Below are 24,105 nucleotides of genomic sequence, written 5' to 3' on the forward strand. Positions count from 1 at the left end.
CTCATTACATACCATTATTCTTACAGAACCTGCAACATGAGCTGCCACTCCAGACCTTTAAGGTTTAGAATTTTGGGAAGTGATCCAAAAGTCACAGCTGATCATTTTTACAGGGGTAAATTAAAAGGAAAGGGTCTGCTGCCTTGAACCAGGTCAATTTCACTGAAAAGACTGCCAGAAGAGGTTCTCCCTCAAGGTTACGTTGCTGTGGAACCCATAAAGGCTTAGGCAGACAGGGGCCAAAGCAGACTCTGAGTTTGAAAACAATCAAGAAATGTTACACTTTATGGCAAAAAAAATTTGAGGGTAAAGCATACCAACACTAAATTTTAGCCTAATTTCAGTATACCAATTTTCCAAGTATACTCTCCCATATTCTTTCAAATCACACAGTGCTATTTATTAGTCAATGGTACCGACAGTACTTTCCATAAACAAGAAGCAGGCACCCAGTAGCTTCAGATCTGTTTCAAAGTAATTAGGTAAATATAAAATGATAATCCTCTTTTTAGATTAAATCAAATCTGTCCATTCTGCCACATAAATGCAGGGCACCAAAATGGATACTGACAGTATATATTAATTTTATTCTTACTAAAGGTCACTAAACTAACAGCTAGACAGTCAACTACTAGCTCCAGGATGGCATATTTTCTCTACTAAAAGAAACAACATTGGACAATGAAGCATGAAGTCATCCTAACACACCACTGTAAACTACTAAAAATCTCAAAACCCGCAACATTCTCTAATGCCATTTCGCTGCTCTGGAAACAGGATTGGCTCCTATGACTACCAAAATAGTTATTTGGCCTGTTCATAAGCCAGAAATCTATGAGATATTAATGCATCACAGCATTCTCCAAGTTGCAGAGACTGCAGCAGGAAGTCTTTAAGCAAATATAATAATTGTATTTTCTAGGAAATGGAGTGACATTTGTTTTTCTTACTACTTTTTGCCCAAACAACTTCAGTTTTATTTTAGGATTTAATTTTAAAAAGAAGTTGAATTACAGGATCCAGTTTTTCTTGCTCCTTACCATCTGGATCTACCTCCCGTGCAATTTTAAGTGCTTCTGAAGTGGCCATGTCTGTGTTAGCAGCTGTGACTGCCAGAATAATTGAATTTGGGTTGCTGATGAATTGAAGGATTAGCTCTCTTATTTGAAGTTCAATGTCCTTAGGCTGATCACCAACAGGCACCTAGTGAAAAAAAAAGTAGAACTGTTCAAAAGCGTATATTTATGCCTGTGTGAGACCACTCATCAAAAGGTCATACTCTATACCACTATATAAGATAAAGTTTTGCAGCCCTTTCCTTCCTCTTTCACAAACAGGAAAGAAAAGGAAGACCTTGAAAGGTATAAAAATCAAAAACACTCACACAGAAATAAGAATCAATTCAAGTTATTTGATACTGTTGTCAAGATGACTTGGTATCCAAGAACCACCTGCACAACTGGCAGAGTGGGGTGTGTATGTATGCATAGGCAGGGAAAGAAGTCATCTTGTCATCTTCATGCCACAGAAAATTATTCCGTGTAAAACCTGAACAAACAGGACCTGAACATTTCTTCTAGTGTATCCCTACTTTATACAATTTCCTGTGCAAAATACGCATAGCAACTTCTAGAGAAGCAATGGGGAAAACATTTTCAAACTTGTCAACTACCATCTATTTGCACGTACAATTTTGAAACTTCAAGTGCTACCTCTTCTATTAAAAAGAACATGCAGCCTGCGCAATGCTTCCAATCCCTCAGTTGTATACAGAAAGAGGAAGAACTTACACAAATCTACCTCTTAGAACAGCGAAGAGCACCAGAAACCCACATCTGACACCAGAAGACGGTGATATCTCAAATTTATATAACCAACTACTTAACCTGAGGAAAGCTGTTTATTTAACAATACAGAATAATGCCAAAGAGTGAACATACACTCCTTGTTTCAAAATACACTGTTCACAGTGAGTCAGAAGAGAAGCATTCTGCATCTTACCTTTGTCATTCCAGGTAAATCCACAAGAGTCAGATTTACAACATTAGATGAAAAAATCTTAAGATGAATAGGTTCAGGACTGATCCCCTAGAAATACATTAATAATAAAAATTAATCACTGTACTGGATTACTTAAACGCACCCTTTAGAAAGCCAAAAGCTGTGGTTTCATACTAGAAACTTTCTTCCATCATACACCTTACAACCATGTGGTGAGGAAAAAAAGCCAGCCACATCTGTCAACTAATTCCTGTCTTTGGAAGCAGCCCTGTTTTCCCCCTCAATATAATGCATAAAAGCTTTTATAGTTCAGTGATTATACAGATATGCAAGAATAGAATACTCGATTTTGTAATTACACATAAAACCATGTATATGGAAAAATGGAAGCAAGTTTAACTCCAAGTTTATTTTTTGCACTATTATTACAGAAGCTTTGAAGTAAAGCAACAGCAATTCTCTGCATTTTCTTTTAGCTGAAGCCATTCATCCCATGAACACAGTAAAAAAAAATCTCAAGATAGCAAGCAGCATTACTGTGTTATTCATTAGAATAGTTCAATGTTTTTCACTTCTAGCTGCCAAAACTGTTTAAGAAAGGTTTAAGCAGCAAGAGAATCTACAGCAAGACAAAGATGGACAGTGCAACATTTACCTTATTATTTCCTGAAATCCTCTCTGTTTCATTTTCTATTTCCTGACGAATTTCATCAAAATCTGTATAGATCTGAAGTATGGAAGAAAAAAATGGTTTAGAAATCAGAGAGCATCCACTTACCTAATTGCAAAATAATGCTCTCTTCTCCAAAAGACAGTGAAAAAACTCTGTAACTAAGTATACAGAAGGTGAGGAAAAAATAAGAATTACTATTAGCCCTTAAGCTAATGCTAACAGCAATCATCAGTGCTAAAAATTACAGAAATTGGAATCTTGGTATTTAATCTGTTGATTAATACTGCGAGATGGCAGTTATTAGCACTTATTACCCCATCGATGTCAGACAAGGCATAAAATAGCGTTCACCTAAAGAGAATTTCAAACGCTTAATTCCATTTCTAATCTAGTTGCAATCCTTTGAGGTTAATAAACAACATGTAGCCTGAACCTATTCTCATTTCAAAGAGGATGAAGAACAAGAACAGAGTTTCATTTCAAAATTTTTCCACTCTTGTCAAAACTACTCTCCTTCCACCAATCCAAACTAAGTTAGCACAGAGCTACCCTTGCGCAGGTTCCCTCTGCATTCCTCTCTAGATTTCCTTCAATTTCTAGCACTGCCTAGAAGGTGAGGAAATCAGTTTAAAGTAATAAACACTTAAATAATTCATCTGCTGACAAAAATATTACTTTCTTCAAGCAAAGAATTAAGCTTGGACTCTCTTATTGTAGTCCTAGGTCATCACAGTGTCTGATTCTCCCCCCTGACGTGCATTAGGCTCTTCCTTCCTTTTCATAGCTTTCTAATAAATCTCTGAAGTAGCCAATTCTTCAGTGGACTGAAACAACTTGCAATTATATACTTCCTTGTCTTTGCAACGTCCATTCTAATTTTGCCAATGCACAAAAAAGAAAAATCAACAAAATAACACAAAAAGGATTAAGATAAATAACTCAGCAGAATCAATAACCCACACAACAGACAACCATTGATAAACTTTCTGTCTTGAGTTTAAAATAATGTTTTCACAAGTTTTCTACTCATAAAAAACAAAACAGAAAATCCTCACTACTCTGGCATATAGTATAGCAGGTAGAATAATCTTTTTGGGAAAGTCAAGGGAAGAGATATAGAATTAAGTATATATATGATAGTGTATTTATGACACTGCTACTCCATCATCAGAGTAAACATACCTTATTTTTGGTGTGAAGAAATTTACCCCACTCTTCAGCATCTATCTCTGAAAACAAAGAATTGACACATGAGGAAGAGGAAGCAGATGTTTCAATGACATTTCTCCAAGAGCCTGTTTGTTGAAAACTACAATGTGATTTCTTTTTTTCAAGCAGCAAGAGACAAATTAGTCTGCTTTCTACTGTTAGATGTTAAATAGTTCAGTACAAATACATTTATGATTCTGCTTATGATTCTGCTTATTTAAACATTGCATCACATTACTCTTTTTAATTGTCTCTTACACAAGGTCCACCACCTTAATTGTGACTGAGCCCATCAGCTATCCTACCATTTTTCAGAAATGGTCTAGTCCATTAAGTATCAGCTTGCAACAGAAAACAAAATAATTATTAGCAATAGCTTAAAAAACCTGAAAAAAAATACCAGCTTTTAGCATCTTTTCTTTTACCATGCAAGTGAGATCAAATCACAGCTGAAAGAAAAAGTTAGAAAAACCTGTAGAACCAAAACCAAGCAAACAGAAAATACATAAGAATTCTACATAACAATGAAGTCTTAGGAGAACATGTCTCTTCCCAAATCTGTCAAGGACCAAACATATTAACTCTTGTCAGTCACCACTGATGTCCAGAATTACTTGGGGGCTATTCAAGAGCAGGCCCAGAAACACCAAGGGAGGTTTTGTCAGTTCCTGCTTTGTAGCGCAGGCAGCAGTTTGAGTCACAGTGTGAGACACTCACACTTACGCAACTAGGTTTCCAAGTATTAGTGATAAGTGCCATTTCAAATTTTTAGTTTGTAGTCATTTCCCCTCTGCTCCCTGATACAGCAATCTGCTCTAGAAGAATAGTCTAGAAGAAATCTAGCCATTTGGTAAACACACTGCTTACCTACAATCAAGTAATCTTTCAAAACATTTTTTCCACTCAAGTTGAATTTCAAGATACTGATCAACAGAGACGTTTTTAAAGGATTTGGGAATTAAAAGTGCAGGAAATTCTATGAAGCAGCAACAGCACAGAAGAAAAGCAAAAATCATCTCATTCTAATGCAACAAGGTCAGAAAACTAAAAATCAACCAGCTCACAAGACTCAGCAAAATAATCAATCAACACAGTAGCCAAAGTGTAAAAGTGTAATCAACAATAAAGTGGCATGAAATGTATGTGGTTTAGTGTATATAAGCATGCACTTTATGCGTAGGGAGAAAAAGCAAGTGGATAAAGGCAACCTTTAGAAAGGTGTCTTGGATTTTTCCATGTAGCAGGGTCTGCAGTTAAAGAGAAACATTGAATGATATTTAAAATTTTTAATCATATTTAATATAGCATTTTATTAACTTTCAGTATCAGATTGTATTAAAAAGATCACAAATGCATGCAGACAGATGTGCATGCTATTCTACTATTGATGAGAATGTGTAACATTAACAATATGCACAGAAATAAGACCTTAACTAAACACTGATAAATTACACATATTAATCAGATATTCTATACGACAAAATTTACTTGATGATGACTTTATTATTGCTGTTCATCTAATTCCAACAGCTCACAATATTTTTATGTGAGCACAGAAAACAGCACCATTAGGTTCCACAAAGCTGAACTTCTTTGGCAAAATATGTTTCTCATAATTTACTCAGGGCAAGAACAAGAAAGAGTAAGGAAACATTTTTAATGTCACTGGAAGTAATATTACTGTATGGGAAAGAAATCTGAGGTTTTGCATCAATCTTTCTAATGCTCAATTAAAAAACCAATTACACCAGTTCTGAGACAGATTTAAGAAGAGACAACATTAGCTATCACCCTTCTCAACTTCTAATTTTCTCAAAATATTTATGGAAATCCCATTACAAAAACCCCTTTTTATTGAAGGTTGAGAAGTTTACAACTCTATATTTTTATGTGATGCCAGTACAGCACCATGGAAGTGCAAGAATCAAAACAAACTGGTGAAGAAATTTTTGGCATGTGCCTGTTTGGCACAAAATGCCAGTAGCACAGCAACAATCAATTCATCAGTCTGGAAAGCCTAGTACATCTGCGGAGTTATTTTAATGTCTTGCTAAGGTGGGTAAGTCAAAGGTTTATCATCAATGGAAATATGCTCATTTAGATGGACTGGATGCATTAATGAAAAAAATTAAAACACAAACTACTTTTATCCTTACTGTTCTGCGGGCACATGAGCTATGAAGAAACCATTGTTAGGAGCCAGCTTTTGTTTGTCTTGGTTGGTAAATAGGCAAAATTACATACCAGTCTCCAAAATAAGTGCAAAATGAAAGGGCTTGTTAATTCCAGGTTATTAAACAGGTTTAGTTTATTTACAGTTCAGAGGAAATAAAGCAAAATGCACATACAGGAAGAAACAACAGTAACTTCAAGATTGTACTGCTCATCCCCTCTTAAAACTGGAATCTAGGGAAGTAAAGACAGGCATAAAGCCAGGAAGAAAAAGATACAGCAAGATACTGCCACCATTACATTTGAAAGATATGGACCAAGCACTCTCCTGTTATGTCCGTCCTAGGGAGATGATGTCCTCCTAGGACACACTGTTTTAGCCTTAAATTACTGGTTTTGTGGTGGCATAGGAATTTGCAGCTAGGTACTAGGCTTAGTTCTATGTATAAAGAAATGTTTTGTTTTAGTATAATCTCTTAGCTTTTTAAAATACGTATAAAAAAGATGCATTCTAGTCAGAGGCATTGCATTTTCACTTGTTAACATCCACAGATCAAAGGAGACTGAAAATTTTTTTAGCTTTAATAAGCTGCAAGTTTTCTTTGCTATATATAACACAAGAGAAGATTGAAGCCATAATAAATGGCTTAGTCTTAACCTCAGCCTTGGTGCACATAAAAAAAGAAGGAGGAAAAAAAAGTTAAGGAATAAATGCAGTCTCCTGAGGTGTACAGAAAATCTCATCTGGTCCAAGCATAAGCTTTTAGAACTTTCATTTTATACAGCGGGGAAACTCTTGCCCTACTCTTCTCAGGAAGCCTGTACTTAATATTTGAGAAAAATTTTCCAGTAGCTCTAATTTAATGCAAAGGAGTTTTTAGGAAAGGAGGAAGGATTTGCATTACTCAAAATGCAAGGATGCTCAAGGCAAGGAGAAAATATTTTAATTAGCCTACATTCAGCAACCCAATGTTCTGGTTTACATGTGGAACATTTTTTTTATCAGTAGTTTCACTGGTAAAAATCAGTCTTCCCCCCATTATGTTACTTTCTGGAAGCTTTTCAGGCAAAACTTGCAGGTGAATTAATCACCTGATCAGATTCAAGATTCAATGTTAGATAAAAGTATGCAGAAATGACATTTCAGTCATTATAAAATTAAGTATTACAGATTATAAGAAATAATTAAAACAGCAGCTATTAAGAGCAAACAGATCCTGCCTTTCAAAAAAAATATCTCCTGAATAAAGCCAAGAGTCTGTTTGCTTTTCTGGCTTTTCACATCTTGGAGTGAGACCTAAAAACTTTAATTAATATACTGGAAAACTAGACATAATTATGGTATTTTTCTCAGGACTGCCCTCCACCAAATTGTTGCTTGTTGTCTCCCGTACTGCAATGCTCCTTTAAGGAGATCAAATACAGTACAATGCTAACTGGCTTCAGTTATTCATGTATCTCTTCTCCCTTCCTAAAGCAGTAGAAATGTTCTTCATATACAATGGGAGCACAAAGAAGCTGTTCAGAGTCATAAAAGGCTACCACCATAGAGGATTTCCTGCAGCATGGCCAACGAGAACTTCCCAAATACTAAAAAGGACAAAAATCAGCAAAGTATGAAGAATCTTACCTGTTTTCCTAGCTTTCTAGTTCCCATACCTTCACAGCTCTTGGACCCAGCAGACTACCATCTGAACTTTCTTCCCCCCTCACCCCCATCATTTTATTTCTCTAAATAATAAAAAAAAAATCCAACTTGTGAAAAAAACCCAAAAACATCTGCACATCTTATAATCCCTTCTGTATGTTGAACCATTTTTTCCATCCTTGACACTAACTAGATGGCAAGGTCTTTTGAGGGCAAGCTCATTTTCTCTTGTGCTTCCACAAAGCTAAGTACAATGAAGCAGTCCACGCTGTTTGGGAGCTAGGGGTGAGAGATTCCTATTTGAAGTACAGAGCAAAAAGCTGACAAAACAGTGTTGATTTAGCAAGCAACAGATCTGTATTAATTATTCCTGTGTTCCATATCAATTCTATCTGTTCAGAATTTGAACAATGTTCAGCTTCCTGTCTTGGACAAAAAAAAAGAAAGAACCTATAAATATTTACTAATTGACCATTCATATGTTCCCTCCTCTCTTCCTTTTCCTAACAAATGGATAAGCTACCAGAATAGTTCTTAGCTACAAGACCAATTTAATAATTCACGAGACCAGGCCCAGTTCTCTTTTAAACGCTGCTTCTCTTGCAATTTGATAAGAGAACACCACAGTGTGGTATCACCACATCAAACACACCATATGTGCTGAATCACTAGAGGCTAACAATAAACAGCAAAAGCATGATGAGAACATTTCCTTCACACCAAACCACACACATCTCTGTAGAATATATGTATCGGTCTGAAATATCATGTTATGAAAACACAGCACTTCTTCATATTTAATGGAAAATTCATCTCTCTGCTATTTTCTGACTATCTTGATTTATTACAGTGACCACCATCCAAGGGTATCACATAGCTCATCAGTTACTTTAAGGCACAGCAGAGATGATCTTTAATGTTGAATGTTAGAAAAATCAGAAGTTAGTTCAAATGTCTGGCGGCCATTCTTTCTCAACAATCTTTCCCAATGTGCTCCCAAGAATCAAATAAAATTAAAAAAAAAAAATCCAAAAAACAAAACCAAAAAACCCCCCAAACAAACAAAAACCCTAAATTGATATGAACTGATATTCTTTGGCAGCTCACGTGCATCAGAAGATGTCAAAATTAAGCTACTGGAGAGACACAATTTTTTTCTTCATAGTCATAAAGACAAGGCAATCGTCCACGCTTAAACGAATACCACAGCAATCCAAAGTGCTTTGTGTTAAAAACAGGGAAGCTTTCTGGATGTATACAGAGGTAAAATTTAAGCTTATAAGAACCACAGACTAGTTCTATTTTTAAATGGATGTATTTATCTATAATACTAGTACATATCTAGAGCAAGCATTAGGATGGATAAAGGTGACAAATCACAAAACAGAAATCACAAAACAAAGAGGCAGTTGCATAAAAGTATCTGTGCACAGAGACAGTTCATTACCAGCACATTTAGAAAGCAGCATGCCGAGACTGATATTCTCTTGCCCAATATTCAATTTGTAAAGAAGAAACCCCTCATCTGGAGAAAATCCTTTTCCCTCTGGGAAATCCCAACCACATATTCAACCCTACCTCAACATCCACCTCATAACAAACAAAAACATGACCTGTAATAGTATAGTGACTTATTACAATATCAGACAGCATAGCCAGGATAAGAGGTTGCCATCTTTTTTTCTTTCCAAGCTATTTGATCCCATCTTCTCAGATGTAACACCACAATCTGTACATATGCTAAACCAGATCAGTGACAAAACCATTTAGACCCCAATTTGCCTGAATTTTGGAGGGAGAAGAGAGGCATTTCAAAAGCAACTGGTAAGTCATAAAGGTTTGTCTGTTCTCACCAAACAAGCCCACATCTCTCTCAAAAGAACATCAATAAGAGATTATAACACATACATCTTACATATCGATTTTTTTCCCCCAAAGATCTAAACGGGCCTTATAAATATTAATCTAGCCCAACATCCTTATGCAATAATATCATTATCCCATTTTAAATTTAAAATCTGAATCCCCAGATCAAATGCAACCTGCAACAGAAAGGCTCTGCCTTGACTCAAAATACTCTAATTCCAAAACCATCTTTTATACCTGTAAAGTTGCAGAGCAGAACAAAATCATATTTTATCCTACAACTCAGAATCAAAGCATTCTGAAAAGAACTAGAAACTATACACTGCACAATGCAAGTAACATAAAAACCATTAAAGAGATCAAATGTGCCATTTCTAAAAGGTTGCCCAGAGACTCTCCGAATTCTCCACCCTTGGAGGTTTTCAAGACCCAACTGGAAAAAATCCCTGAGCAACCTGGTCTTGAGTTCAGAGTTGGTCCTTTATTGAGGACATGGTTAGACTAGAGACCTCCTGAGATCATTTCCAACCTGAATTGTCCTACAATCTCTCACAATCCAGCACAGCCTGGATTGCATACTGAAAGTTCCTGATTGTTATGAGCCCAAATTGTGTTCTTTGCTTACTGCAATAACGCAAATTGGAGTTTAAACCTTTTAAAGTGCACAATATTAGTAACTGTTCTTCAGAAGCCAAAGGCTATAAATATTACAAGAAAACAAATACCATAAAGAACTTCCGATACCTTGACTTATTATTGCTAGAAATAAATTCCAAAAAATCTGAACACAATGAGAATTAATAATTATAGCCCCAAGTTTATCATGCCATCAAAAGCCTGTGTACTTTTTACTGTCTACATCAAAAAGCTGAGATTTATCTTAAGATCAGAAGGTGGCTATGCCCCTGCTGCTCTTTCATAAGATCAAGAGCAGTAGTTAGTATAGAACAAGTGTTTAAACTCTCAAGGGACAACTGAGATTACTTTCTTGATCTGCCGAATGATAATATAGCAACACTACAGAAGACACAAGCTTCAAACTAGACAGCTTCAGAACATTTACAGTGTTGTTCTTGATGCACTTAGAATCTCTCAGTGCAGCCCAGTAAGGTAGCATCTGTAAGCTACACAACGTGCCCATTAAATTCTGTTTGCATCTACTACAAGGTTGTTTTCACTTCTTCTTCCGGTCTATTCAGAACTTATGTATTTCCTAACCTCCTTCTAAAAAGTCACATACTCATCCTCTCAAGGAAGAACCTTATTATACAGCAAAAGAGGAGGGGAAGAAAAACAAACACAAGAAAATCATATTCTCTACACTCTAGACGATCATTATTATAACTGAAATGCTTTCTTTGGCCTGCTTTTCTCAAAAGTGTTTCCTAAGAACAAACAGGAAAGCTTAAAACATTAAAGATATTTTGAATATCCAAAAGATTTTGACTTCATGACACTTGCTAAATGGACAGAACAGCTGTGACAACGGCTGTGTTTTCTTCCAAGTAAATTTTAAAAAGCACACTTGAGTTTTAAGGTTACAACAACTGATTTTACAGTCCAATGAACAAGAAAGATTAAAAGTCTCTTTCCTACTAGGCAAAACACACTCTTGGATCACACTTACCATTTTCATCTCCAGCTGTTTTCCGACCATCCTCTGGGGAAACATGCACCAGCTGCAGAATAAGGGGTCTCCGGGTGACAACTCCAGTACCTCGTGGGAGCAGATCCCTCCCCACAAGACTTTCCAACACAGAACTCTTTCCACTGCTCTGAAAATTGGAATACAGCTACATGATTTTCTTAAACATCAAAATGTTGTTAATATTTTAGTTTTAGCTTGCTTTCATCACTCCTGCAAACAGTGTCCTATTCTGTCCTCTGCTATACAGTGCCCAAAGGAGCATCTGATAGACTCACTGCATCCAACACAGTGGTATCACACTGCATAGGCACTAAAGGACGCAAGTCTGCTATAAACCAGTAACTGTCTAAACCTGCTTGGGATACTTAAAAGCTGTGTAGATAGATGTATTTGCTATCTCTTAAGGCTAAATTAAACACATAACATATCTCAGAAAAAATAATATCCTATTTAACATTTGCTATCCCCAATATTAATCTCTCCAGAAACATTTTTGGAAAAGAAAAAATTATTTTTCTTTATAATGCTCAGAAGGAAATTCTATGTCTTCTACTATGTTATTTTCTAACATCTTGCAGTAACACTTCACTCTGTAGACTAAGGAATTCAACCTTCTGTTAGTATTAACATGGGCTGCCCATGTTAATACTAACAGGACCATTATACAAAAAGATATTAACTATGTACACTTGAGTACACTGAGCTATTACAATCTTATATTCCTTTCAGTTTGTTTTTTTTTGTATAATGTATTCTATCAGCTTCATAAGTGCAGATATTGTTTTATACTCTAAATATATAAACAAACATTGTTTTATACTCTCTCCCTCTCTCTCTGTACATATATATATTTATAAGCATTTACAACTGTATTGACTGCAGACATCTGTCTACGTAATAACAAACTGTAAGAAGTTGTGAAATACTTAAAGGCTCTGAAATTACAAATTCGCTTTGAGACTCTACATTTAAAATGTTCTCCTGTAGCACTTTTGTATAAAATGCAGAATTGGGCTACATGGTCCAATAAGCAGCTGTGAACACGTGGGTTTTAAGAGTGATTCAAGACTACTACCATTTTACAACTAACAATAAACAGTAGACCCAGATAGGTCAACCTAATACTTTGAAAGTCTGACCAATAAGATTTTGCCTTTTTAATAGAACTGTATAAACTCTTCCAGTTTTCTGCAGCTGGAAAGTCAACATTGCCATCTGCTAGGAAATGCTTTATGTTAATGCTACTACCAAACAATTCTCTTAAAAAAAAACACCACACAAAACAAAAAAAGCAGATGCTTCTGACAGCTAGAATGTGCATTACTGCTATACAACCTCAATTCAGCTTACCAGTTCTGAAAGAACAGATTTGAGACTTCAAGTAAATCATAAGATGCATACATAACTTAGCATAACATGAAATAAAAGCAGTGCTGAATATCTTTTAAATATCATAAGTTTAGTGACATCTCAGGTGACTTTTCTAAAAATGAAAAATAGATCAGCAGAGAGCAAGCAACACAGCACTATCAGACGGCACATTTCTATTAGTGCAGTAAGACAAGATAGGAACATATTACGTGAGAGCATTAGAACCTATTAAAATAGGACTTGTATGCAGAAGCACAAAATAAATAAAAGATACAAGGCCAAACCCCTAGAAAGTTTGGACAACAAATTAAAGCCGCCTTTTCTTGTAACACTTTACTGTATAACTATGCTTTATGGCACAGAAAAATGGTGTTTTATCAACAGTGCCATTTGTCTCAATAGGTGAATAACAAACCAATGCAGATTGTGTATATTTTTCAAAGTAAATCTAAGTCAAATTTGACAGCAGTGAGGTCATCTGTCTAGAAAGAGTACGGAGAATGACAGGAAACAGAAAGATAGCCTTATTAAGATTTTTTTGCTTCAGAACACTCCCCTAGAAAGTACCTAGTAATTTTCTTCTTCAGCTGACCTTCTCCAATCAACTTTGGGCACCTTCCATACAAGAAGCTTATGACAGGACATTGGGCACTGAAATCTTACCGAAGGGTAACTGAAGAACAATCTGGCCAAAGCACGATCTAGCTCTGGAAGCCTCTCAGAGAGCTCCGTTGTAGCACACTTCTGAAGAATTACTGATATTACACAATGTGAAAAAACATAAATTTCAGAGTGACAAACAACAAACTACTTAAGAAACTTCATAACTGAAAACAAATGAAATGCCTGCTCAAAAGGATGAGACATGATAAAGGTTCATCAGCTGCACTGGGGAAAAAAAAAAAAAAAAAAACACAAGCCAAAACCACCAGGGTTTCATTTATTAAAAATATTTTTAACATCTCTTGAGCAAGATTTCTTACACATGGGTAGAATGATCACTCAGCTCTCAAAGGGCTGGAGGTGAGACTTAGATGAAGTGGCTTCTCTTGAATATATAATCCAAGTAGAGAAGGGACAGTAATAAATAGCTGAAGTCCTTACCAAGAACTTCATCAAGACAGGAAACCAAAATCCATGGGACGAATTGCTGCACACTACTGCTCATTGTTTGGTCTTTCCAAGAGTGGTATTGCAGGAAGCAGAGATGGGCACACACACCAAACTACGTATGGAACTAAAACACTATATCTTACACCGCTCTCACAGTTATCTTTGGATGTAGAAGGAATGATCTGGATCCTTTGCAAATGTAAAGTCATACATTAGATGAGACACTACAGTACTCCACGCATCAGGCAATTTGTTTCAGGAAATTCGTTTCAAATTGCATTATGTTCCCTTATTAAAGCAATCTGTTCTTGGAACCTAATATAGTATCTAATGACGCACTCCTTAATCTGGGCCCTATACATGTCCATTACCGAGAATTGTCTGGGAACGTGGTAAGGAAAGCAGCAAACACAAAGCTGATCTTTTCCTGCCAGTGGGGGGAAGTGAGGGATATGGGGTCTGTTCAGAATACAAATTCAGTTCAGCCAGTCCTTCAGACAACAGCTGTAGACAGAGACTAATACTGATGACCAAAGGTACCACAGAATTTTTAGGAATAGGTCTGCAGGAGCATCACGCTTGTTTTGTCGTCTCATTGGAACGCTCATCACGGTTCTAAACACTGACTGAAATGCATAAACTCATTTCATGACGAGTCTGGAAAAGCATTAACAAATTCTAACCTTTTGTGGCAGATCAATCTGGTTTTCCTCTGGACCCATACCTGATCCTAATTTGAAATATCTATAAGCTGTGATATCTAGAAGGACTTTATATAGATTGCTCAGAAAAAAAGGGCAAATATAGGAATTCCTTGCTGTCTGTTGCTTTTTTAACCATTGTGTCAAACTTCCATTGTCAAGTGTTTAACACTCTGCTCTGTTAATCTTCATCAGTCTCACAGATAAGTGCCTGAGTTTGATGGATGGTAAACCGTTTTTCCTAGAAGTAATAAGATAAGAAGAGATGATGCACCCAGGGACTTAAATATTTTATTTCAATACATACTGACAGTATATATGATGTAAATCTTACCAGCTTTCTCACCGCCTCCTTAACAGTTATATTTTCATCATTATCAACACCATCTTCAGGTTAATCTAAAACAATCAAGGATGAAGGGTAGAATAACAGGGAAACGATTGTGCACTTACTCTCACAAATTAAAAAGCTGAAATCTGTAACAACTGTGATCCACTCCAAAAAGTCAGTATCTCTACTGTTCAACAGTCCTAATGATCTTGCTTTGGCCTCCCTATCCTTCATTTCTTCTTTACTTGTCCCTGCATATTTCAACTGTGTACACTTCTTAAGTATCACAAGGCATTTGCTCCCATCCATTACACTAATTCTTATGAGAAAATTTGGTTTGCAGCCTGCTGTATTACTAACCACATTTTCAGGAATTCAGAAGCAGCAGACAGCAGTGCATGACTTTATAATTGTCCAGCTTTGTTAACAGCAAGAGATGTTACTTTCAAAAACACATCAGGGTTGTTGACAAGCCAAATGGAAGAGACTCTATTGAAAATTTTGAAGTAACACTATGAACAACCATTCACATTCACCCCAAACATTTACTTCACTGGCTTTCTTATTCTTTTTCCAAGTCCTCATTAGCATTCCTAATTTTAGAAGACTTGCGCCCTATACCCAACAGCATGCAAAGATGCCTTCTCCATATCCAAAAGAGAACCCTGACCCAATACTCTTCCACTATTGACAGTTACCCTCTACTTTGAGCCCTGTCTATAGGTACAAAGGCCTAGAGGACTCTGTTGGTGAAGACCAAGGCAAAGAAAGCACCAAGTGTCTCAGAGCCTTGTCCATATTGACTGTCACTAAATCACCTGTCACAGTCAGCAGCAAGTCTGTATTTCCCTCGTTTCTCTTTTTTCTTCTTTAACTGCCGATGCAGTGCTGGAAGTTCTTCTTGTTTGTTGCCTTTGATGTCCCTTACCAGTTTCAACTCTAGTGGAATGTTGGCTTTCTTAGTACCATCTCTGCATATGCAGGCAGTATTTTTATACCCTTGAGTGAGCTTGTCCTCACTTCTACCTCCTGCATGAGTCTTCTATGGTGACGCTCAAGTCATGAGCTCCCTCCACACTGCTCTCCTTACACATCTACTCATTCTCCTGAGCATTTGTATGGACTACTGTTTTGTGCTCCAATGAGGTTGTCCTTAAAGGCATGCCAGGTCCCCCGAGTTTCACTGTGCTGTGACACACTGGATCCCACCAATTAGCTCAGTAAATTAGCCAAAGTCTGCTCTTACTCTTAGGAGGTCCATGCAGCAAGAAGGCAATAAACACAAACCTGCAGTCTCACTGATGCACAAGAACCATGAGATTTTTTACAGTCATTTGCTTAGGTTGTTGATTGTTGCATATTTCCAGTATTATTAAAATGATAATGGACTTGTATCAGCAGCAACAAATTTCAAGTCATCTTACAAGAATCTGCTGCCTTCCTTCTGCCTGTCTTTAGACTTCATAATCACTTTGTGGAGCCAATGTAAAATAACTCATCTGTGGAAAAAACCTTTATAAGGAAACATGTCCAATAAACTACTGGGGAACTTCCAACAAGAAAATTGGTTAAAAGGGGTGTAAACTTTGTTCATTGCTTTTGATAGGACAACTGATAAATTTTTTATTACCTGAGCAAATAGGAAAAAACTGCAAAGAACTCCTGCAACACAATACAGATTTACTGCAGGACAGCACAAGAAAATAAAAAGGCAGTGATGTCACTATTCCCTGTGACTTTTTCAGTGGCACAACAATAACAAACATGTGAGAATGACAGTAAGGAACCACGAAGTAGGAGAGATTCCTCAATGACACATCATAATTCCTGAAGAATTCTCTTAAGAAAAGCAATGCATCTACTTTGACACCTGAGGCAGAATGGGGCAATTTTGCAGTTTCTGTGATACAAGAATTATAAAAGTCTTGCTGGCTAAATCATGCTCTTAGTAATACATATATATATATGGTGCACTAAATTTTAATTCTATTATTGGCAAATATAAGCTAAAGCATTTTTGCTGGGGTCTAATCCCTAGAAATATTACCCAGACAGGTGCTCGGAAAAGAAGTTCTCTGCAGTAGCTATCCTGGAAGAGTTCAGCATGCTATAACTAAAGAGCAGCAAGATTTTTTTTCTTTCCTTGTTCTGCAAAAAATGAATTATTCTGAAATAAATGCACACATGCAATTCCAGAGAATTTCCACAAGGAAACTGCTTTGGTTGGAACAGCTATTGTGGAAGGATTTTCCTATGTGAACTAGGGACACCGCAAGCTAGGCTGGTTCTAAACAGCCAACAAATTTAAAAATACATTCACTAATCAGAAGAGAATTCTGAAGTTATATGCAGTCCCAAAGAATTATAGCAAGACACTCTTTGAAACAAAATTATACTTCTAGAAAGATGCACAAGAGCTAAGAGGCTGATCCCAACTTGAGAAAGCAGTGAAACCAGCATAATACACTGCTGGCTGTTGCAAAATACATTTTCTCTGTGAAAGATCTTGTCCGGATTACAAGACTGTTGTTCTTGCAGGCCATTCCCCATTCACTTGAATAGAGAGCTTTCCTAAATCAGTCAGGAGGAAACTGGAAGCCACAGGAACTCCCTCCACAAAAGACAACTTATATAAAAGTAGTAAGGAAAGCCAGAATTTGCATAGCTCAGTCAAAATTCTTCAGGAATCCTCTATTTACACCATATCTAAATGTAGATACATGCCAAACAACAGCAAATAGATAAAAGATTTGCAGATCTATTCTTTCTCAATACATCAATTCCCAAAGTCATCCAATAATTCACTTAAGAAAAAGATACTTCATGTAATCAGAAACGAGTACAGAACTTCTCTAAGTTAGATCATGGAACTGTGGTATTTGAAGATCCACATTTCAAAGCCATATAGACTGACCTTACATAGTACCGCTTACACTGCTATATTCAATATTTTTTCACTAATATGAATCAATACAAAGCCAATTTGTATCTTCAAATTTAAAAAGTTCTAAACAACAGAGATTTAAAAAAAAAAAAAAAATTAAGAGAAAGCCAATCAACCTTCCGGCTACCATATGAACAAATCTTTCCCAAGAACTACCCAGCCATTTTCTCTCCAGATTCTGAAACACATTCGCCAGGGCCTTCTGCTTTAATACTCTTCCCCTTCATTTTCCTGAAAACATATTTCCTTTGCACTGTCCCCTGTGGACAAGATACAAGATCCATCCGTTCGAATTAAAATACAGGTTTTCCAAGAAAAACAATTGCCAATCACAAGATGAACAGGACCCTGGCAAGAAGCATACAAAACTAGTGTGTGTGTGTGTGTGTGTGTGTGCAACACCTCTTCATTCACATCCTTCTACAACTGTGTATTCTGTCCACTTTTCCAAAATAACAATAAAATCAGTATCTTCATTTAAAAAGATGCTTAATATTGCTTTCATATTACAAATCTGTAGAGATCAAAGGCAAGATGAGGAGATCACAGTTGTTAGACCTATAATTTTATTTTAATTCATATAAAGTCTGCACACAGACACAGTGAAAATGCCATCCTTCCAATCATAGAAGCCTTCAGGACCTAAAAAGTATAGCTGTTCAGAAACTGAGAGGGCCCATCAGAGAAAAGAAACAACACAATGCCAAATGTTATTTGCACTATGTAACTTTAGCAGCAAAATTTATCTTGTGTTTGGTAAATGTAAACAGCTAATTAACGTCAGCCTTACTTTGCTGCTTGTCTGAAACAGACACCAGAAGAGTCAGGGCATGATTTGACAGGAGGAAGGGATGGCAAAAAGGAAAAGAGTTATGCCCAAAACCAGATACAGTGAATGTCAGATATCAAAACAAACAAAAAACCAAACCAGGAAGTTTGCAAAACATTTGAGAGAAAAAATAAGCTCTCCCCAGCCAGCATAGCCAGCACTGAAACTATGCTCTAGTTACATCCCCTTTTGCAAATGTACATAAAAATCTCTTTTGGCATCTGCTTGAAATCCCAGGAAAGATCACCGGGGGGAGGGGGGCTGGATATTGGCTTTTTGCCAACACAATGTAGGATACATTGAATAAACTGAATAAGCTGAAGTGGCTTAAATTTCCATTCCTCTGACCTTCCCTGACAGGGAAAGGTCACAGAAGCTCTGTGGAGCATTTGAAGTTTAAGACCATAATGCCAGTCTCTCTCAAACCAGATACTTTGATACAGTATCCACTGGATTCTTCTCCTCTCCTACAGTAGCCAGGACCATACATTAACTTCCCACTGCTGTCAACTTCTTAATGGGCAAATTACCATCCTAACTGTTTAGCCTAACAGAATATACAGTTATACATATTCTAATGCTCAGGATATCTGTTACCTCAGATCAAGAAACCTTCCTCCTTGGCAATAAAAATTGGTTTAGCGTTGCAATAGCAAACATGATACTTATTCCAAACAGCAAAAAAAGAAATAAATGTAATGCTCATCTATGAGCCAATCACAGAAGCCAACAAAACAGCTCTTTCGGATGGAAACATCCAACAGAACAGTCTTACGTTAAATATTGTACACCTCCCCATTTAAAGTCCCCAAATAGCATTAACTGAAGACTGAGCAAAGGTACTATATAAATGTACACCTGAAAGGTCATTTTAAAATCTCATTGTGAATTTCATTAGTTGCTAGAACAATTTCACCATGATGTCTCTACTAGAATCAACACTACCAAGTGCAAATAAAGCCCACAACTTGTTTTTATAATGTCAGTATTGGAAGAACTTTGCTACAAAACTGACACTAAAGTTTGTATATAACTAGGTCAATGACTTCTAAAAACCCAAAAGAGATTCCAATAATTAATCACCTGAAAAAAATAAAGGCAATTCATTTTTACACATCTCTAGGCAGAGATTTTGTTGTTTGGTTTTTTAGAATTTCTTCTAAAACACATGCCCACTTTTGTAGTATAGGCATTTCATTTTTGTGATAGCATCTATGTGCTCTTAACATACAAAAGGCCATAACTAACCAAACATCTTTTCTTCCCCTTGCCTGCTTTTATTATAGTTTTAACATGTTTGGTTGAGGCACTTCAATACCACGTTGTTATCCCTCACAAGTATGGATCACAAAGCATTTGTATAAAACACACCAGAAGGTTGGGTATTACAGCATTATTGAACAAATATTGTTTATATAGTCTTCCCAGCCTGGACATTTGTTTTTTTGCACTTCAGTAAAACAGTTCTAAAAATGGAACTGAAATATTGAATTGGGGAAAAAAAATAGAACACCTATCTGGGAACAGCAAAAAAAACCAAAATAGTGATGAAAAGTTGGCAGTCTGAGGGTGTTCTCCAACTTCTACAAGCAGCAAACAGAGTCTTCAATTTTCTTAATAGACCCTGTACTAGGATACAGAAATAACTTACACAGTATTTATGGGGAGAATGAGAAGGAATTCTCATATGACTGAGCCACAGGAACACCACTGGAAGAAGTGCAAGAGCCCATCTAACTGTGTAAAATTTACTGAGAAATATTTTGTAGTTAGTACCAAAATCCATCTAGAAAGAGGAAAAATTAAGACACTTCAATTGCTCAGAACACAAGGACGGTAGGAAATGAATCCCAAAACAACACAGGAGGGACAAAGGGGACATGGGAAACAGAAAACATTCAAAGCTAAATTAAGGATTATAAGCAGTTTCTAGTTCTACATACTCTAGAAAAGAAAGAATTAACTTGATGCACAGAAGTAGAAATAAATGAGAACTGAAGAAAGACAAAAGCACAAAACAATAAAAGGGTAAAGAAGAGATACAGAAGACAGGTGAGAAAAATAAACACCAAAAACTACTTAAAAAAGCATTTTTCTTCTCCTTGTTGAATATGTAAAAAGATTATTTAATAAAAGCAACAGGCAAACTGGCAGGAAAATAAAAGCATAAATGAATTAACAGAGAGTTACAGAAATCTTAACTGGTAGCATTTGTTTCCTACAAAAAAAAATGGAGGCGCAACATTCAAAATTGTGAATATTATTCAAAGAAGTAAAAGTAAAGACTGCATATGCCAGTAGGTTACAAACATAACAGCTGTGTGGACAAATTTAAAGGCCACATAGCACTTAACCAAATATATCTCAAGAAACAAGATTGTTTCAAGGCACATTTCAAAAAACCATGGAAGCAAGCTACCAGCAGCAAAACTACCAGCTCTAAGGCCTTATTTGAGACATCTCCAGAAATCTGGTCTACAATAAACTAAACTTCAAATGAATAAAATAATAAAATTTAAATTATTTTAAGACTAATTACACAAAATACCATCTACAGAATTACCATGTCAGTAAAGACAATTAATTCTTCCAACAACCCTGACTAAAAACAAAACAAAAACACCAAGATACAGCTTGCTAGACATTTTCTATATATTTTCCTGGAGTCTATAAAGGACTTTGTTTTGGCATGCTAAGAAATATCACACTAATTCAAGGGTTTTTATGAACATACTGAATACAGCACTGAATGGATATTAATACTGATGGGCAGACTGTTGAAGTCAAATGCATGTGAATACTGTCTTAACTTTCAGAATCTACTGTACACACTTACGAAAAAGTACAACAAAGTTGTTTAAAGGGATGAAAATAAAAAAAAGCCACTTCAGTGCATTTCATAAAGTGAAACAGAAACAAATCCTTTATTAATTTTACACAGAAAAATGCCACACCTCTGCCTTGTACCTTCTGTTGCAGAACTACACTAAAACAAAACAAAACAAAAACCAACCCAGCATGCTTGTATGATTTTTAATGTAAAGGAGATTAAATGTCTTCATAAAGTGATGGACTCCTGTCAGCTACAAAAATAGCAAGTACCTAATATAGCTTACCAGTGCAAAGTCTCTCCCACCCAATCTGAGTATTTTAAATCTATTTTATAAAGTGGCTGATATAAAGTCAGTGAATCTATCTGATTTATATTGGTAAAACAGAATGACAGCTGGTTGCCTCACAACCAGTTCGACCTTGTAGTTGGCTTTGAGCAAACCTATTCCATGCTTCAGCAATGTGCAAGCTTTAAACACACAACTCATGTGTTTTAAGTCATATAATGAAATCCCTGACTGCAGAGTAGTTGGTATTACTGTCTTAGGTAGGCATGCTATTGTCAAGTAACATCACACATTGAATAAACGCTGTTAATTTCACAGAAACAAAAAGAGAGATCCATTAACTTCAGGTTTTAGTTGTGCTTAACGTTTCATTTTCAATTCCCTTATGACTGCTGCAGTTCTGGTCACACATGTTCTGCTGCCAGAAGTTTTGCTGAAGAACGGCATCCCATTTGAGTAGAACTGAAAGGGTCTGAGCTATCTGCAAGCCCAGCAGCAGCATTATCGGGCTGAGACGCACACATAACTGCGACAGCCAACGAAGGCTGGCTTCGCCTCTCACCTTCATTCCCCATCGTCAGCTAAGACAAAGAGGTCCAAACGGCAGAAGAACTCGCAGCAAGGGAAAACGATCCACGCCTGCAAGATGCCGTTCCGCTACCACATCCCTTTTATTCAGCCCCCACTTCACGGCGGCTGTCAGAGAAGGGAAGCCACCGACTAGCCATGGCGGTCACGCTGAGGCACAGGGCCGGCAGCGGGGCCCCGGGCCCCCCGGGCGGGCGGCGCCACCCACACCCCCGGCGTGGGGGGCCGACGCGGGGCCACGGGAGAGGGAGGACAGGCCCTCCCGGCAGCCCTCGAGAGCTCCTCGGCCGCTCAAACCGCTACCGAGAAGCGCGAAGGGGAGGGAGGGCGGTGGAAGAGGCACTCCCATTGCAAATGGTGAGCAGGCAGAGGAGCCCGGGGAGGGAACGGGGCAGGGGGGATGCGGGCAGCCGAGGGCTGCCGGGGCGGGCGGGACGCGTCCCCCCGTGCCCTTGGCGGAGGCGACCGCGGGTCAGCAGCACCGGAGGCGCGATGGACGCCTCGACTTTGCCCTCAGGGCGGTAAGGGCCCGCGCGGCCCGCTCCCCCACCCCGGCCTTGCCTGCCCCGCTGCCCCGCCTCGCCTCACCTGCGTGCCCACCACCACGATCTGCGGCAGCTGGATGATGTCGGCCCCCACCGTGTTGAACACATCCTGCAGCTTGTTAATCACGGGGATCAGCGCCTCCATAGCGGCGGAGGAGGGCAAGGGCCGGCGAAGGCGTCGGCGATGAATGGGCGCGACGGGCAACGGCTCCCGTCAACCGCCCCCTCCGCCTGCCGCCATTGGCGCCGGCCCCCGCGCACGGCGCGGCTCCCAGAACGCTGTGCGCGCCCGCCGGGCGCAACGCCGCCGCAAGCGCCGCCAAGCATCATGGGAGTTGTAGTGCAGCGAGAAGCCCCGAGGGGGGCGGGCGCGGGCGCCCTGTCAGTCCGCGGCCCCTCCCGCCCGGGGCGGCGAAGTTGCTGCTTTACGAGCGCCCGGGGGCCAGAAACATTTGAAGAGCAGACAACGTAGTCGCCGTGGTCTTGCATTGCAAGCCATTCCCGGGTTTTATTCTGTCCTTTGGTACGATCAAAGGTACCAGCAGCGGCGCGGCCCGCGTGGGGGAGGCAGGCCTCATCACTGTCCAGGGTGGCTGCCGGAGGTAGTTTTTAGCAAGCAGCGTGAACCGGTAACATTTATTCAAGGCACCGTGTTTTGAAAACCCTTGAAAAGCGGGAAACGAACAAACGTTTGCCCCCAATGCCCTCGCCACTGCTTCACAAAGTATGGCGTCGCTGCTGCCCAAATACCTCGAGAAAGGGGCAGAATGGCAAATTGCTAGGCCTTATCGGCATCTGGTCTCACAAAGCCAACCAAGCAGGAAAATAAAACTGCTGGGAGCAGGGAGGAAGCATTACAGAGGTCTCTTCACAGGGAGAAAAGAACTGGAGAGGATCTGGTCCTGCAAACTGCAGCAGAAAGAATGTTCTCCCACTTATGTTCATGTATCGAGAATTCTAATGGACAGATTTAACACTGCTGTATTTATTCTGTTTGTGGATATTTTTGTTTTCGCTGCGAGTCAACTAATCTCAAGCTGAAATTTTCTAACTCTAGTGTATAATAGTAGGCTTGGGTGAGGTGTCTGGCAGGGCTTGGGAAGTGGGAAACTGTGTGAGACCTCACACTCAGCTGCGTAGGAAAAGATAGAATGAAACCAGAGGATGACTTGTGATGCGAGATCACAACAAATAAGCTGTCTGATCTTTAAACGTCATTCCCTTGAGTGCGTTTTCTCAAAGATAAATTATGAATACGCTAGCACCGAATTGAATTCTGGCTTTGTCCTTTCTTGTAAACCAACAGATTAAAAATGCTTCCAAAAATTTCAAGTTCTTATTCTACAC

The 24,105-nt window shown here is 38.2% G+C and overlaps 1 protein-coding gene across 7 annotated transcripts in view; it reads right to left on the bottom strand.

Annotated features, from left to right (window-relative positions):
* DNM1L (dynamin 1 like) overlaps positions 1–23,040 on the bottom strand; it is a 39,642-nt gene extending 16,602 nt beyond the window's left edge. For 2 of the 7 annotated variants that reach the window (XM_072872377.1, XM_072872351.1), the window contains exons 1-7: positions 22,802–23,040; positions 11,197–11,344; positions 5,092–5,130; positions 3,857–3,903; positions 2,657–2,728; positions 2,002–2,088; positions 1,041–1,203 (exon numbers count right to left, since the gene is read on the bottom strand). In XM_072872377.1, the coding sequence (XP_072728478.1) occupies positions 1,041–1,203; positions 2,002–2,088; positions 2,657–2,728; positions 3,857–3,903; positions 5,092–5,130; positions 11,197–11,344; positions 22,802–22,903 (658 nt within the window). In that variant the 5' untranslated portion in view covers positions 22,904–23,040. Of the gene's footprint in view, positions 1–1,040; positions 1,204–2,001; positions 2,089–2,656; positions 2,729–3,856; positions 3,904–5,091; positions 5,131–11,196; positions 11,345–13,251; positions 13,344–13,692; positions 13,893–22,801 lie in introns of those variants that run through there. The other 5 variants (XM_072872330.1, XM_072872361.1, XM_072872340.1 and 2 more) reach the window with 5 other exon arrangements.
* Positions 23,041–24,105: the final 1,065 nt, after the last annotated feature.

This window comes from Ciconia boyciana, chromosome 1, assembly GCF_034638445.1.
Source record: "Ciconia boyciana chromosome 1, ASM3463844v1, whole genome shotgun sequence".
In the NCBI taxonomy this organism is placed as follows: domain Eukaryota; kingdom Metazoa; phylum Chordata; class Aves; order Ciconiiformes; family Ciconiidae; genus Ciconia; species Ciconia boyciana.